Source organism: Podarcis raffonei, chromosome 4, assembly GCF_027172205.1.
Source record: "Podarcis raffonei isolate rPodRaf1 chromosome 4, rPodRaf1.pri, whole genome shotgun sequence".
Classification (NCBI taxonomy): domain Eukaryota; kingdom Metazoa; phylum Chordata; class Lepidosauria; order Squamata; family Lacertidae; genus Podarcis; species Podarcis raffonei.
In genome coordinates, this window is record NC_070605.1 from 45,625,247 (window position 1) to 45,643,533 (window position 18,287).

Genomic DNA, 18,287 nt, shown 5'->3' on the forward strand with positions numbered 1-18,287 from the left:
ACTCAGTTCTATGGTCTAAAGTCAAGCAAACCAAAGTCTTGTGCCGTATGTGTTTGATTAGTCTGTGTGAATTAATACTTCTGGCTGGCCATGTATTTTGTCCTTCTGAAAGCAGCTAGGTCAGCAGCTGAGCCACAGTATCAGCACCTATTGTCCTGGTTATTTATCCTTATTTTGGGTGATATCACAGTTGAACTAGTAAGTGCATGTCATGTGCCATCTGCCCTAGACAGGTTATTCTCAGTTTGGTTTTCAATATAGGTATGTTGCTACCAACATGTTTTTTGCCCAGAGTTGGTGCGTCTCATCTTGGAATCATGCAAATGGCTCTTTTTACTCTGTAGACTGTAGTCCTTGGTATAAAATGTGTATCTTGATTGACAATGTATATCCAGTTCCAAATGGGAACAGCCACATCATTCATTCTGATCTGTTTTATAAACACGGTGAAGAAATCTGTTGCTTTTACAAAATGAAAGGCAAGGTGCCATGCATGAATAATATTTTCATATCTATGATGTAGCTCATTCATAAGCATTTAGTGTTCCCAAGCTCAGATCCTTGAATGAAAATAATAAACACTGTGGGAGGGAGGTTATTGGTTTGTTATTGGGGTTTTTTTTGTTATGTGTCTTCTATTCTCATTTTGTATTTTTATGTTGTGAACCGCCCTGTGACTTTCGGATGAAGGGTGGTATACAAACAAATAAAATGCTTTATGAAGCCCCCTTATAGAGGGCGGACCATTGGTCCATTCACCCTTACTGACATTGGGTGTGTAGGGTTTCAGGTTAGATGCACACTTAGAAGTCCTCTTACATCTTTCCGGCTGGTGATCCCAGATATTAAACTTGGGACTTTCTGCATCCTAGGTATGTTCCTTCTTTCCTTGATGTCCAGAAGCAGCACCTCTTCCCCTTCTCCGATGGCATCATGACCACAACTTTGTCATGGAAAGTTAGCATTCAACTGATACTAATGTTATTAGGTCCTTAGGGTTACCATATTCCAAAGAACAAAAACCCAGACATATGGTAACCCTACTTGAAAATGCCCCCCCATTCTTCTGTTTCTGCCGTCAGTTCTTCTGAGAGAAGCAGACTCGACAGCTGCCTCTCCTCTCACCAGCAGGTTGAAGAAGAACAGCAGGCCTCCGCGTGCGGCAAGCCCCGTCCCCAAACTTGCCAACAAAGCTGCTTCTCTCCTGCAGCCCAATGGACCTGATAGTGGGGCGGAGGGAGGCACTCATGGCATGCTTGCAACAAAACCAACGTGCCCAGTTGTGTTGCCATATTCCAAAGAGCAAAAAAAAGCCCCCCCCCCCAAGAAAAGGAAGAAAAGAGGGGGAAAGGCCTAAAAAAGAAAAGCAAACCTGGGGAAAACAGCACCAGGAGCCACCGTGCTCCCTCTTGGCTCATGGCCATGGCTTTCTTGTGGCAGGTTGGCCCTCTCTGATGCTGCAACTACCACTGCGTCCCTCACCTGCCTTAATGGGCTGCCGGGTGTGGGCTGCGGTTGGGGGCTTGGAGCTTGCTGGGGACTCGCGCCCCACCACACAATGAAGGAGCGCCCTAGGGCTGCAGCTGGGGCCCGAAAATTAGGGTTAAATGCACTGCCGCTGGGGTCTTGCCTTGGCCTCTCGCTGGCCGGGGCTTTCCCGTACATCCAAGCCCCACTAGAGCATGCCAGATCATGGCTGGGAAAATCCTTTCCTCACGCTACTCCTGTTCCTCCATGCTCAGGCTGCTCCTGCTCGACCCTGGACCAGGTGCCGCAGCTGGGAGGCACTCACACGGCTGCTGACTCTGTCTTCAAGCAACATAGAGGTGGCTGAAGAGGCCTTCCCTCCTTGCCCCGCTTCGTTTGCCAGCTGCTTTTATATTTTTAACCCATCGGGGCACCTCCTGGCCGTGGTGCCTGTCAACAAATGGGTTGCCATGCATCTGGGATTCCTGAACATTTGGGTGATTTATTGAAATTCCGCGCAGACACTATTTCCGCTGGACAAATCCTGGAAATCTCCAGGAAAATCCTGACGGATGGCAGCCCTAACTTAACAAGGCTACTTTAAGTAGCAGTTAAGGGAATCTTTACAGCTGGACAAAGGGTAACTTCCTCACAAGTATATCCAAGTGTTTTTGGAAACTTGACAACCTGAACCAGAAGTGTTCTATTAGATGCTGATGTGTCTGAATCTCCACTGACAAATTATGTTGTGTACTGGGGATGATTAATGTATCCACCTACTCCATACTGTAAATTTTCTTTCACATTCTTAATGATGATTTAAGCATTTTCCTTCTTTTGCTTCTGCAGCATTAGTGAAGCTTTTTGGTAGACCCTGGGACAGTCCACTTTGCTGCACTAGCACCGATTTATGTTTTAGGGCAAGGGTGTTGCCCAGCTATGAATCTTGATGTGACTTTAATCAATTTGTAAGACATTATATCTCCTCCATTAGCAAAATCAAATTGCAAAAGTTCAGACTTTTTTTTTTTAAATCTCTGGTTTTGATCTTTCATGATTGGTTTCCTCTTTTTCCTTTCCTTTTTAAACCTAGTACTTGACAGGGTAATTAAACATGGCATTGGATGTGGACCTTTTCACATCTTTTATTTTATTTACAGGAAGCATTTTTAATCTTGCTCTTGAGCAGATAAAGGATCCCAGAATGGTTTACAAAGATCTGTAATGACACCGTCCCTTCCCTCTGGTGCTACAGTTTAAAAGTCAGGGTGCAAAGGAATGAGGGACTGTGAGGGAAGAGTTGATCCTGGTTAACAAGGTTCATGCAAGGATAAGCTGGAATAGAAAGAGTTTACCAAGGAGAGAAGCCAAAAGCTTGTTGGTCCATCAGCTGAGTCAATGGAGAGACCCCACAGTCTTTTCTTCTGCATTTCCCTGATGGAATGGGGATGGAATGCTTTGATGGGAGCTGAATGAGGAGCTTAGGTCTTGCACTTAATTAATTAATTAATTTGCTGCCCTTCAACCAGAGATCACAGGTTGGTTTTCAACATAAAAACACAACATAGAAAGACAAAATTTGTTGTTTAGTCGTTTAGTCGTGTCCGACTCTTCGTGACCCCATGGACCAGAGCACGCCAGGCACTTCTGTCCTCCACTGCCTCACGCAGTTTGATCAAACTCATGCTGGTAGCTTCAAGAACACCATCCGAACATCTCATCTTCTGTCGTCCCCTTCTCCTTGTGCCCTCCATCTTTCCCAACATCAGGGTCTTTTCCAGGGAGTCTTCTCTTCTCATGAGGTGGCCAAAATATTGGAGCCTCTGCTTCACGATCTGTCCTTCCAGTGAGCACTCAGGGCTGATTTCCTTAAGAATGGATAGGTTTGATCTTCTTGCAGTCCATGGGACTCTCAAGAGTCTCCTCCAGCACCATAATTCAAAAGCATCCATTCTTCGGCGATCAGCCTTCTTTATGGTCCAGCTCTCGCTTCCATACATCACTACTGGGAAAACCATAGCTTTAACTATACGGACCTTTGTTGGCAAGGTGATGTCTCTGCTTTTTAAGATGCTGTCTAGGTTTGTCATTGCTTTTCTCCCAAGAAGCAGGCGTCTTTTAATTTCATGGCTGCTGTCACCATCTGCAGTGATCATGGAGCCCAAGAAAGTAAAATCTCTCACTGCCTCCATTTCTTCCCCTTCTATTTGCCAGGAGGTGATGGGCCCAGTGGCCATGATCTTCGTTTTTTTGATGTTGAGCTTCAGACCATATTTTGCGCTTTCCTCTTTCACCCTCAATAAAAGGTTCTTTAATTCCTCCTCACTTTCTGCCATCAAGGTTGTGTTATCTGCATATCTGAGGTTGTTGATATTTCTTCCGGCAATCTTAATTCCGGCTTCGGATTCATCCAGCTCAGCCTTTCGCATGATGAATTCTGCATATAAGTTAAATAAGCAGGGAGACATTATACAGCCTTGTCGTACTCCTTTCCCAATTTTGAACCAATCAGTTGTTCCATATCCAGTTCTAACTGTAGCTTCTTGTCCCACATAGAGATTTCTCAGGAGACAGATGAGGTGATCAGGCACTCCCATTTCTTTAAGAACTTGCCATAGTTTGCTGTGGTCGACAGAGTCAAAGGCTTTTGCATAGTCAATGAAGCAGAAGTAGATGTCTTTCTGGAACTCTCTAGCTTTCTCCATAATCCAGCGCATGTTTGCAATTTGGTCTCTGGTTCCTCTGCCTCTTCGAAATCCAGCTTGCACTTCTGGGAGTTCTCGGTCCACATACTGCTTGAGCCTTCCTTGTAGAATTTTAAGCATAACCTTGCTAGCGTGTGAAATGAGTGCAATTGTGCGGTAGTTGGAGCATTCTTTGGCACTGCCCTTCTTTGGGATTGGGATGTAGACTGATCTTCTCCAATCCTCTGGACACTGCTGAGTTTTCCAAACTTGCTGGCATATTGAGTGTAGCACCTTAACAGCATCATCTTTTAAAATTTTAAATAGTTAAATAGTACATAGCAATAAAAACTCTCCCATGCTCCCACATACCGTACTTTACCGTGTATAAGACAATGTTTTTTTATTTATTATAAATTAATGTTAAAAATTGGGGGTCTTCTTATACACGGATAGTGGAAAGAGGGGACTCGCAAGCAGGAGCATGTCAGTGGTGATTGGGCACGTGATTGGTGGCTGTGACAAGGCCAAAAAAATGTCCCCCCCATTTTCATAATTTGGAGTTTCCAAAAATAAGGGTCGTCTTAGACTCGGGGGCGTGTTATACACAGAAAAATACAGTATATGGAGCAGCACCTGGAGGCAGCATTCATATAATTCCCTCTGCCTCACATAGTAATTGCCTGCTACTTCACTGAGAGGCATTCCTCATACTTTATGAATCATGATCCTAATTAAAGCTTCTGCAAGATGATCACTCAGACATTGCTTCCTCAGGGAATGGCAAGGAATTTTCCGGTCCTTTTCTAGAATATCAAACTTGGACATAATGGATGCACTTAATTTTAGATATTAAATCCACTGTCCCTATTCCTAGTGCATGTTTCTCTCATGCATTTCTTCACCTTCCAAATTATATGTGATTAAAGGAAAAGTTAGTCTGAGAAGCCTGGTGAGAGAAGGGCTTGAAATATACAAGCAGTGTTGAAGGGATTCTTCAAGACGAAGGCGATTCAAATAACATACTGTTCGATTGTTGCTATGGTAAGAAACTTTTATTAGAAGTGAACATTCCAGGTTTTGTGGCCCACAGTTGGTTGAAAATTAATAAAAATTGGGCTAAATTTCCAAAGGCTTTATTAAAAGAAAATACAATGGATTGTGCCTGACATTGATGTGACCTTACCGTAATGTTCATGGTGATTTAAGTGATGCTTAATAGATCTCTCCTTGACATACCTGGCAACTTAGGACATAAATCTAAAAATCAATGTTTCTGTTAGCTTTTTATAGAACTCTAGAGATAGTAGCTGTGACAAGCCCTTCCTAAGCACAGAACAATTTGAAACCACAAGCCTCCATATAATACAATAGTTGAATGTGCTTCTGAGTCTTGCCTTTAGCAGTATTAAGGAAGCAGGATGAATTTTGGAAATAAAGGACTTGATCAAGGGCTCCACGTGCTCTGATATGCCTGTGCATTAAAAGTGCTCTGCACACAATTTAAAAGATCCATAGGTATTTCTATAGGCTCTACATACATTACCCCAGTGATGGATGTGGTCAGTCTCTTATGCCCAAGTCCTTCCCATTTAGTAGGCTTCTGTCAGACTGAAGCAAACCAGGAAATTGACACATGCATATGGAGTGCAGCACATCTGTCTGTTTAAATTTCAATATAGCAAATGGAGGTGATGAACTTGGAGTCTTCCTGTGAGACTGAATGAAGTGACCAGAGAATTCTACTAAGAGTTCTTCATAAGCAATTTTAATGTTTTTGAAGAGAGAGAAGAATGATGCCACAATGCATTTAAGGGGGGAGGGGGGAGAATCACATGCAATACTACTATGTAAAAGAGTTAAATGAATCCAGTCACTGTGCATTTCAGTGTGGCTTGGTCGAAGATGGATATAACAAAAAACGCCCTCTTGTTGCTCCAATTTAGTTGTCGTCTTGGCAGTGAAGCAGAATTCTTGCAGGAGCAATTAAGATGGTAAGAACATGGTTTGAAATATTATTGGTTGCAACTGCCATCTCTCTAGTTAATGCAACACTAGTTATTGTGGTGACATGGTAATAACAGTTCATCACAAAACCTAGTCTACTTAAGCACGGAATGCCAGAAGCTGGTTTATTCTGCAACAATCCATTTCTAACATAAAGAAAGTTGGAGAAGAACATAAAATTGTAGTATTACTTGACAGTAACAAACAATAGGACAATGACCTACCTATTGAAGAGAATGCAGTATATACTATGCTGATGTAATAAATCATTACATTTTGTTTTGGTGATCTGCTTTTACACACACACACACACACACACACACACACACAAACTTCATAACACTTGCTTATTGAAAAGTTTCCAGAAGGAACATTAACAGCAACAAAGTTCATCATGACTCTTCCGCTCTGTTGAATCATGAGGATGGAGAGAATGTTGGGTGTGAATAGCTATTCTAGCAAGTAGTTCTCTTATCCTCATTAAAAGAAATGGGAGTAGATTGATGAAAGAATAATTTTATTTGGCTCAGGATTGCAGCCCAGCTGGCTCTGAACAGATCTATATGTTAAGAATGTCCAACAAGCCATTGCCTAGCTTAGATTGCTACACCAACTGCACCTGAACCTATCAGTGGTGACGCATGCCTTGGTTACATCAAGACTTGATGAGTCTTTGGAAACTGCAGTTGGTCCAGAATTCAGCTGGGGCGCTTAGGGAAGCTTTGTTGTGTGAGCATACACTGCCCATTTTAGAACATCCGCAGTGGTTATCAATACAACTGAGCAAGATGGACCAATGGTTTGATTCGCTATAAAGGGGCTTCCTGTGTTTCTAAACAACTTTGCTCCTGATCTCCTTTCTCCTTGGCTGCTCCTTTTCTTTAACAGTGTCTCTATCACTGTGGTTTGCTCAGTTGCCTGCTAATCCTACTTCCTTTTCTTAATTGCTCTGCTTTTTCGTTCCTCCTTTTTGCATTTAGTTTCCCATTTGCTATGCTGTCAAGCTGCCTCTTACACTACTTCCCTTCCCGCAGTTTTTATATGTGTATTGCCTGCCCTACACTGTTTATTCAGTTTCCTTGACCTAGGGCATCCGGCCAGAGGCGGTGGGCAGGGACCTAGTCTGCTTGGGATCTCTCTTAAGTTACCACCCTGGCTTATAAAGCTACTCCAGCGAAATGGACATCTTTCCCTTCTGTCCCAGAAGCTGTTCTGCAAATGGCGATAGTTCTCTGAGAAGTTCTTGCATGATCTAATCACAGCTGAAGACTTCAGTACCCAAAGAACAGTACAATACAAATACAGTATAGTCAGTGGTACAGAGAGCCACACAGGTAGTTAGGTCTTTTTTTATTATGTTTTCACACCTTTCTAACCTTATTTGAACATCTTGAAATATTGTTGTGTGTGTGGCTAGAAGGTTTTGGAATAATAAAGCAAGGACAAGGAAATCTCTTCTCCTGCAACTCTGGCATAAGATAGGAGGTGGGGTCTCCATAAAGCCTGGCTTGTATCAGCATCTGTAATGTTCTTTGTCTTGGGACTCTAGACCACAATAATAAATGAGTTTTAAACCTGGCCATTATCGAAATGCTACTTGCATCTTTGACACTTGGATATATTGTCTAGCAGATTAATTGTAAGTGGAAACATGCAATGGAATAATTCAAGATAGCTGCAGAGAAGCCTTTGCACCTTTTTGTTTTATAGGACCATTGTCGTTTTCATTGGTGGTACTTAGTGCAAATGTTTTCAACACAGGGATAAAAGTGGCAGTGTCTAGAAGTTCAACTATTTCAGTCTGAGTTTTGATTCAGACTTCATAGCTGTCAGCACAGTTGCTATGGGACTCATTGAGTCTGTATTTTTCCACACTTGACCTTGATATACAAAATAGCTGACAGTGGTATCAAATGGGAATTGGCAGGCCGTTACTAACGGATCCATTTTAAAACAACTTCCAGTAAACAAAACACTTAAGAGAGATGCCTCTGACTTTTAAAAAATCCTCTTCCTTTTTTTAAAAAAACACCCCTCTCTTTAAGATGATTAGCCAAGTCTGAGTGGAGGATGCTTGCATTACAGAGAGATAACTAAGCTGCTTATTTTAGTACGGAAAATGGACTGCGATGCAGCCCTTAGTTTAAATGCTATTGAATTACAGAAGGAGACTGCATGTTTATTTTACCACGCATTAGTCAACCAGCAAAATTAATTGTAATGAATGCCTTGTTTTCATCGCTGCAAACAAATTAATAAGCTATACTGCTTCTCTTGTACTTCACCTATGGATGTGATTAATGGTCAGTATTAAAGATGCTGGTATCTTTTGGCAGTACGAAAACCTGAATGTTTAACAAGAACACAATTTCAAATTAAAGTAATAAATCAGAATTACTCAGGGAAGTCCTGTGGCAGGCCGCACTCTTCAGCTGGCATTGGGAATATAGTATTTTGTCCCGCGTAGTTTTGGCAGCGGGCCTCTTTATCAGCTACTGTCTTTCCAGTCATGCTTGTGTTCACGTCTTTGCTACATGCTCTGCTGATTACCTTGGAAAAGGGCAATGCTGTAACTGTTCAACTGACCTTTCAGTTTATTTTCTCTTGTGTAATATGAAACATGAGCTAACAAAGTCTTAGTCTACTGATTTCCAGAAAGAAATCTGTCTCTTTGTATTTCGGCAGCTTTCTTCTCAAATTAGGGTGTCACCCCGCTCCCCACATTAATTTAAAGCAAAATAAATAAATAAAGCCAACGCTCTCCTGCACAGGGATTATTTGAAGTGCTAAGCAGGCAAAATAATCTCTGGATCACGCAAACAGTGAGTCTGGGGTGACGGGAAGGGGGGAAGAGAGAAGTTGCCCGCCATTCATGCAGTCTCCCTTGAATGAATCAAATTACTGAATGATGTACTGAGCCTTTTAGATCTCACACACATGATTTGTCTGTGAAGCCTTTAACCAAGAAAGTTGCAAAGGCTTTCAACTATCTCAAATTTTCTTTTGAAAGTGTTACTTGAGTAATATGAAAATATATGGCTCAGTGGTGTTGACAGTAGCATTTAAAAAACAAAACCCTGAAGAGGGTTTGGAATGAACACTTGGGCGGGGGGACGACATGCTTTGTAGCCTCCTGGGTTTCTTTGTCAGAAAACGTGTGTGTGTGTTTGGTCCCACAGCTAAAAGAAGAGTTGCAAAATTGTCAGTTGCTTTACATTTGGCCAAATGCAAAAAATCCTCCAAGTTAAAAATTATTTATATTTCCAAACTTTTAACATTTGTGCATGAGAACAACCTTGCTGGAACAGACTGAATATCTATTGCATTTTTATGCTTCCCCATGATGTAAAGTTCTCTGGGTGGCTTAAAATAAGCCTTAAAAGCCCACAGTTTAAATACAAAGTTAATTCAGAGGCATGCTGACCTTAAGTCCTTTAGCTTTAACATTTCTTCTCAATTGTTTCACTTCTATTGCAGGTTTATCTGCTCCCATTTTTAGTGGTGTTCTCCCCCACTCCTATTTCCCAGCTGCTTTTGGGCTACAACTTCCATCTTCCCTAGCTAACAGGGCTTATGGTCAGGGATGATAGGAATTGTAGTCCAGAAGCTGCTGGAGACCCAATTTTGGGAAACCCTGATTTAGACCATTGTGGGCAAAACAATTTACTGGAGTAATTTTCTGATCGAAGTACCATACTACACTAAAAGCAATGTCCTGATCATTCAGACTTCTCAGTGACATTGTCTGGTATCTGATCAACATATTGGAGGTTCTTTGGACTTGTTGACCAAACTACATATGACCTTATCTGGGTAGTTCTGACCTGGACTGCAGTGCCCCCTCCTTGCTACACATTGCAAGTATGTGTCTCCCAATTTTGAGGGGGGAGGTTCAGGGCTGTGCACCTGAAAATTGGCAGCTGCTGCCCTCCCAAAAAATGGCTGGGTGTGTGCCCTGCACCAGCAAATTTTGCAGTACAATCAAGGTGTTAGTCACGTCAATGGGATCTTTGTTTGCAATGCACATTGCAGAGTGGGGAAATTACAACAAGACTGTGGCAGGGCACCAAAGGTTAAAGGCTCATTGGGTCCCATCTGGATCCCACTCAAACAAACAGACTGGAAATTGGTAAAATAAACTAATAATACCACTAGGGGGAGGACAAAACAGGTACATGTAGTATTGTCTGAAATTGTATGGTATAACACATGGGCAGGCAAACTAAGGCCCAGGGGCCGGATCTGGCCCAATTGCCCCCTAAATCCGGCCCGCGGACGTTCCAGGAATCAGCGTGTTTTTACATGAGTAGAATGTGTCCTTTTATTTAAAATTCATCTCTGGGTTTTTTTGGGGGTGCACAGGAATTCGTTCATCCTCCCCCCAAAAATATAGTCTGGCCCCCCCACAAGGTCTGAGGGACAGTGGACTGGCCCCCTGCTGAAAAAGTTTGCTGACCTCTGTATAACATGTGGAGCATGGGATAAAGCATGTTGATTTGGATTACTTCTGTTATGCAGCGTGAAACAGGATCATGGATTTCATCCATGCACTTTTATATCTCCACCCTTCTGTCTTGTGGCTGGTAGTGGTTGAATGTTGCAGCAGTTGTACTCTCAGTTCACAGTTCTCTTGGTAGTTACACAACTGCCAGCTATTTTGTGGTGCACTTCCCTGTTCCTCTCTCAGATGAGCACCCCCTCAATCACTTGTAAATGTATTTGAGTTTTAATTTCAAAACCCGATTCAAGAGGATCAGGTAATCAATATGGCCTTTTAAGGTTGTTGTTTTTTTAATTAAAAATGACTAAACATGAAGATGCCAGCATTCTTTCCCATTTATGTCACTTGAGTTGGGACACTTGTACTGAAGCTAGAGGTTAGAGGCATCATTAAGTGAAGTGATGCTGAAGTAGGTGTTAGATAAATAGCACCCGTTGGTCCCAATACAAAGCAGGCCACTAAATCTTTAAGGCAACCCCAACATCCACTACACACTTACAAGGTAATAATGCTCCTTGAGTATCGCATCAGAGTAGTCATGCTTAAAATGGAAAGCATAAAAAAAATGATTTGATACAAACATTTTCAAACTAATTAATTAAAATTTTTAAAAACAAAACAGTTGCCTTTTGATTTGCAGCTGTGCTAATTAAACAGGGGTCTTTCCGTTGTTCTCAGAAGCTTAAACAGTCCATTATAGACAGTGAGAATTATATTTACTAGCATAACTGAACCTACATAGTATTGTTGCCTTATTTCTCTCCTTGAGTCTCTCACAGAAGTATGACGCACAGTAATTGTATGGATATAGCTTAGCTCCCGAAGTGAACCTCAGGCCAAGAGGCTGAATGTGGCTGTCCATTTGTCTCTGGCTGGAAGTTGCCCCAGACCGTGACCATTTCCAAGCCACACCCCTCCCTATACAGTGGTACCTTGGGTTACATATGCTTCAGGTTACATACGCTTCAGGTTACAGACTCTCCTAACCCAGAAATAGTGCTTCAGGTTAAGAACTTTGCTTCAGGATGAGAACAGAAATTGTGTTGCAGCAGCGCGGCGGCAGCAGGAGGCCCCATTAGCTAAAGTGGTGCTTCAGGTTAAGAACAGTTTCAGGTTAAGAACAGACGTCCAGAACGAATTAAGTTCTTATCCGAGGTACCACTGTACTGTTCTTCACTCTCTATGAGTGCTTTTGTATATATGGATTCTTGAATTGTGATAATGCCTCTTGCTTGCCTGAATGGAGAGATGGGTTCTGTACCACTGGCTTAGCTCGATAGGGAAATGCAGTTTTTGGGGGAAAGTCTTGCTTGATAAATTTCTTACTTGTCATGCTCAGTGAATGGTTACGAAGGCTACATCTGTTTACCTTGCTAAAACGGCGAAGGAACTTGGAAGCAACTTCTTCTCACTTGGCAAGAAAGATCCCTTTAAGTTAGCATTACACCTTGCAATCCCTTGTGGTCTACTGTGCTTTTAACATCTTTTCCCTTCACCATTTATGCAGAGAACCAAAATTAGGATTGCAAAAGTGAAAACAATCAATACAAGAGCCATGTGACACTTACTTGGTATAGGACTAACACAGTTTGCCCTTAATAACTATTGAATTATGGAGGGAATATTCATCAACACGTATCTATTTCCTTTGAGATTCTGGTTAACTTTTGTTGTCTCAACTGCTTGCTTTATTTTTTTGTTTTTGTGTATTTTACTCATATGAGTGCTGCTCACATGAATTTATTTTGGTAAAAAGTTTAAAAAACAAAAACAAAAGAGGATTGCATGAAACAGTGAACTGAAGTTAGGTAGCAAGTGTTAAGTAATCCATCTATTTTGCAGGCTCTAGGCAAGGAAATGACTGATTAGTCAATCGATGTGTGAAATCCCACCAACCCATTTCACTGCTTCTTAGCTCTTTCTGCCTTTTTAGGGTTTCTAGGTGACCATGCCAAAGTAACCGCAGAAGCCACAGCTAATAAAAGTAACCCACCCAAGTTCATCTTACAGGAAGCAGCCTTCCCTAACCTACTGCTCTCCAAACATTTGAACTAGAAAACTCATTCCTGGCCATTGGCTGTGCTGGCAGGGGGTGATGGGAGTTGTAGCCCCAAATATCCGAAGGCTAGCACATTGGGGGAGGATGCTAGTGGGTTAGGAATTATTTCACTCCCCGTCATCAGTCCCAGCCTTTCAACCTTCAATCCATACTTGTCTGCCCACTTCCCTCTTACTCATCCCATCTCTGTATTAAACATTAGGAGATTTTGTTTGTTCCGCTCCTTGTCCAGGCAGTTTGGAATGATTAGCAGTTGCCTGTCCACACTATTTCAGCCAAATCAATGTCAAGACGTTTCATTGCCAAAGGAAGAATACAATTACATATTTCCACACCATACAATGTGTTTTGTAATGGACACATTTTCTGTGGAAATTGTCACTGCTATATATTGTAAATTTTCAACAAAAGCCATTTCTTTTTCACCAGCTTAATTAGTAATGTAATGGTTATACATGATTACTACATAATTAGTAACATAATGCAGTGAAGGTGGAAGTGGGCAGTTTCAAAGTTGTAATTAACTTTTTCCAGAGGACTATTTGTGGTAAGCATGTATTAATTTGCATAATAAATAGAGGAACAGCATAGGAAGCTGCCTTATAAGAAGTCAGAGCATTGATCCATGTATCCTTGACTTGCCGCAGTTCTTTACTTTTCCTGTAAAGTTAGAACATCCTAGGTACAGTGGTACCTCAGGTTACATACGCTTCAGGTTACATACGCTTCAGGTTGCGGACTATGCTAACCCAGAAATAGTGCTTCAGGTTAAGAACTTTGCATCAAGATGAGAACAGAAATCGTGTTCCGGCAGCGTGGCAGGAGCGGGAGGCCCCATTAGCTAAAGTGGTGCTTCAGGTTAAGAACAGTTTCAGGTTTAAGAACGGACCTCCGGAACGAATTAAGTACTTAACCCGAGGTACCACTGTATACACTTTTTGTTGCACAAGATAACTGATGGCAATCAAAAATGAAGGGAAACAAATAATGATTTGATTGTATGTGACTACTAAGCAATTCTTTACAAAGAGTGGAATCCAAAGAACTTTATACATGTGATTCTTTGTGCACATATGTCATTGCTTCCTTACCAGTTGCTTCACACACTTCCATAAGGTACACTGTGGATAAGCCACTGCATTAGGAAGTCCTTCACCCTCCACAACCCGGCAAAACAAAAAAGATCTGCTGTACATGCAGTGTCCCACACATTTGTTCAAGTCCTAGCCTTTACAGGAACGTCGCTATATATAACATATCCAATTAGCATCCAAAAGCACAGACACACACAAGAATATTTGAAAAAGATTAAATTGTAATAATGAAGTCCTTCCTTGACATTTCCAGTCATCAGCTGTTATTTGGTAGAGATGTAAATACTAATAGGTAATTAAAATTTAGTAAGTGAGCAGCATATTTTAAAAAAAATTCACAAGAAAGTTATTTGACAGCCTTAAAAGACAGTGAATATTCCCTTAAAGTGCATGGGGACAATGCCACCGTCATCTCCCTGATTAATTTATCTTAAGATGAAACTACCATTTAGGACTATATAGTCATCAGCAACTGAGATGTACTGAGATTTACAGAGTGTAAAATAAGGTTTCAGATCAAGTGTTGGTACTTGCCATAAGAGTATGGGACTAAATTTCCTACCTGTCTTCCTCCGGAATGGCACCTGTGCCTTGAATTCATACATGACAAGTAAGAAATTTATTAGGCAAGGCTTTCCCCCCACAACTGCATTTCCATATCGAGCTAAACCCATCTACGATACGTAGACTCTATACTGTACTGGTAGACTTCAGGTATGAATGTTGCTTGGGATGTCCTAAATGGTTTCAAGAGTTCTTTAAGAAAAAAAAGACAGTGAAAGAGAGGAGTTTACTTCTCTATATCTGTATTTGTATTTATATTCATGTATACATATATTCATATCCTGAAGCCACATTCCAATTCATGAGGATGCTGATTTCAATGTCCTTAATACTAGGTTGCTCATCACTAACTCCTGCTTGGATCATGCAAAAGACCAGGTCAGCACAGTGCCTGCACCTCTTGGGTTCACGCTTGATAGTACCTGATGTTATTCATGGCCCAGTATTACGCATATAGGTAATGATTACCTATGTGAGCAGAGCAAAGAGACTGAAAGGTTTTTGTACTACAGCAGATTCCTCTTCACTGTGCCCCACAGCCGACTTAAATACAAACACTGTGCTCCTTTGGGATGGGGAACTGCAATGCAGATGGGCAGTGCTTCTGTTTTGGGGTTGCTAGTGGTGGTTTTCCTACAATGTCCTGTACCCTTTGCCAGAAACTGGATTCATGTATATTACGGCAACTTGTTTTCTCGCTGTGCTTTGACCTTTTCCCCTCCAAAAGTGCATAAATCGTCTTTTCCCCACCTTTTTGTTTGACTTATATTTTATGCATTCAAATTAAATTGCAACAAGCTTTAAAATTCTATCACCTGTCACACATGTTTGTTGAGAAAACAACTTTTATATTTAGAGCTCTAGAGAGCGAGAGAGTGTTATATACTGCATAATAGGAGAACTGACTATGGAGGTTACAGAAATCATTACACTGTTTTGATGCATGATACCCATGGGCAAATTTCCCAGTTGTAATGTTGGGGTTTCTATGTGTGGAACAAGAGCATTATAAGAACATGCCCACTATCCTCAGGCTCTGCTTCTTCTGAAATTCTTACTGGCTGTGAGGTAAATACCCGCCTCTGGAATAAAAGCTGTTGGGAAGGCTTAACCTTGTGAGTTAAAAAAAGTAATATAATCAACTGGAATAACGAATAAATGAGACCTAAGGACCCTCTTAATATGATGTCTCTAAAGTGACTCTTTCTATACCACAGCTTTAAATAAACCTGAGACTGTTTCCCAGCAGTGGTATTTTCCCCCAAGGTGTAATATCTTAGTTGTCACTATGATTGATGTTTCCTTTGAACAAATGACCCTTTTAAACTAGATAAAACTGAGTATCTTACAATAGAGGTGCCATGCTCTAGCTTTTGTTTTATGAAGAAAAACTGTTTCTCAAGGAAAGTGTGGGATGTTTTGGTGGCCATTTGCTTTAGCATAATGATCCTAGTATTTTGAAAAATTAGCCTTTTAATAATTGGATTCGGTGGAGTGCCACATAGCTGTCATAGTGAATAACAATTCACTCCATCAGTTCAAAGCTACTAGTCACAGAACATATACTATTCTTATAATGCCAGATATACCTAACTTTTAGAATTTAGAATTTTATGATCTGAACATTTGATGATGCTTAAAAGGAATACTGGGACTATCATCTAATAGACTTGACTGAACAAGTCTTAAAATGGGACTTTCATTGGCAGCTTTACTGAAATTATTTAGTAATACTTTCCTTCAATGCATTTTTCTATTGAAAGGTATAGTCTCTTCCATCGCATCTTGAAGAACATTGAAGAAAATGAAGGTGGCCTTGACAATTTTACAAAGAGTTACCAAACATTTGGAGTCAACAGATTTATTGATGGAGGATTGTACTGTAAGGAATGGGCTCCTGGGGCAGAAGCTGTGTTTCTTACCGGAGACTTCAGTAAGTATTTTCAAGCACATGTTTTATGTCTTATCCTCTGTATGCGTCTTGGAGTTGATTCTGTTTTTATGCCTATATTTTCATGGCTCTGCACATTAGGTCTTTTAAATAAAGGTTTGCCAGCTTCAGGGCTAAGTGCAAAATTCGTTGTTGCCAGGTTATCAGTACAATCTTAACAGTATATCAGAAAATGCAATTTGATGTTGAGAGGGGAATGTGTGAGTGAACAATGGGTGGCATTCACTGATGCTTAATGGAAGACCTAGGTTCAAATCTCTTAATTAACCATGAAACACACCAGGTGAACTTTCTGGTTCACTATTTGTCAGTCTAACCTGGCTCACAGGATTGTTGTGAAGATAAAATTGGGGGTGGTGATCGACACACCATGTATGCCACCTTGAGCTTCTCATACAAAAGGCAGGTTGCAAATAAAATGTTAAATACATCTAGACACATTGATTTAAAACTTCTGTAATTAAGAGAAAATAGTACGTTTTTGTTTTTTTAATATCCATTTGAATGGCTATTTGGAAAAGATGGGACTGCTATTGGAAAGACATGGCAGTAGAGCCCTACTGACTTCAAGGTCCTTCACCTTTTGGCATTTGTGGTATAAAGGCAACTGAAGTGACTCTACAGAAGTGACTTCAAGAAGTGCCACACCTTTCTGGGAATTTTATTATTTGGACTAGAAGTGTCTTAAGTGCAGCCTTCTAGTATTCTCTGTCCAGTTCTTTGGACTCTGCAAGGCCACACCCATTTCCCAGACTACATTGGCTCTGCTCTGAGCCCTCCTTAAGTCCTTTGGATGACTGGAATGCATTATTGAGCTGTGGCAATGCCTCTTGATTGATGTAGAATAGAAAGATGTTCCTCCTGAAGGAGTTGACTTTCAATAAAAGAAAAGGCAAGGAAAAGAAACCCTGCAATGGGGAGAAATAAGGGTAAGGTGAAATCCTATGTTTACTCAGATATGTCTTACTGAATTTGGTGGGGGCTTGCTCCCAAGTAAGTGGGGTTATGACACAAACCTATGGTGGCAAAACACATATTATAAATTCCTTGTCAAGCTTTCTGGCAATGTGGACAGAGGTTTAAATGGAATGAGGTAAACTAAGAATCAGTGGCGTAGTGTGGGGGGTGCAGCGGGGGCCGGCCGCACTGGGCGCAACATCTGGGGGTTAGGGTTAGGGGGCGCAAATCCACGGGTTAGGGGGCGCAAATCCACGGGTTAGGGGGTGCAAATTACTTGCCTTGCCCCGGGTGCTGACAACCCACGCTACGCCACTGCTAAGAATCACCACTGAAGACAGCAATTGGAAGTTGGTGTGAGCAAAAGTAATAATATGGGCAGCATAGTTTTAGATAGACCAGAGCGAAAAACAGAACAAAAATCAAGATGTGAAATATTAAAGGTCAAATAAGCATTTTTGAAGTTGAAACAGAGAAAGGAAAATATGAGCTTGAGCAACACTGCTAAATATAAAAATGGCAAGATTTGACAACAGAATCAATTTGGTGGAAAGAGAAAAGTCAAAAATTGTACTAAGACACTACATGTAATCAAGTTTGTGGAACATAATTTTCAACAGGGAATGTGTGTGTGTGATTTTTTTCATCCTAAATAATCAGCTGTTTGACCTATATTAAGCTTCAGGTGGCAATGAGGTATGAAGACAGAAGTAGCCAAAGGATGGTCAGGAATGTAGTAATGATTAGCAGTAGAAAAAAAGAAAAGTAATGTTGAAAGCTGTCAGCATAGAAAAGCTACTGGAATCTAAAAGAGGAAATGAATTTTCAGTGTGTGAAAAAAGATGGATCACGAACAATGGATCTGAAGATCCCCCACAGACTGAGTAGAAAAGAGAAAACTGCTGGCAAATGCTGAAAGCATATAAAACATAAAATATAAAAACAAAACCAAGTGAAAACTCCAAAATGCTAGACTAAAAAGAAATGTGGTGAAGAGAATCAA

General features: G+C 41.0%; 1 protein-coding gene across 2 annotated transcripts in view; it reads left to right on the plus strand.

Moving 5' to 3' along the window:
• The window catches only part of GBE1 (1,4-alpha-glucan branching enzyme 1), a 153,324-nt gene that overhangs the window by 17,728 nt on the left and 117,309 nt on the right, over positions 1 to 18,287 (plus strand). For both annotated transcript variants that reach the window (XM_053386463.1, XM_053386464.1), the window contains exon 2: positions 16,140 to 16,309. In XM_053386463.1, the coding sequence (XP_053242438.1) occupies positions 16,140 to 16,309 (170 nt within the window). The remainder of the gene's footprint in view (positions 1 to 16,139; positions 16,310 to 18,287) is intronic.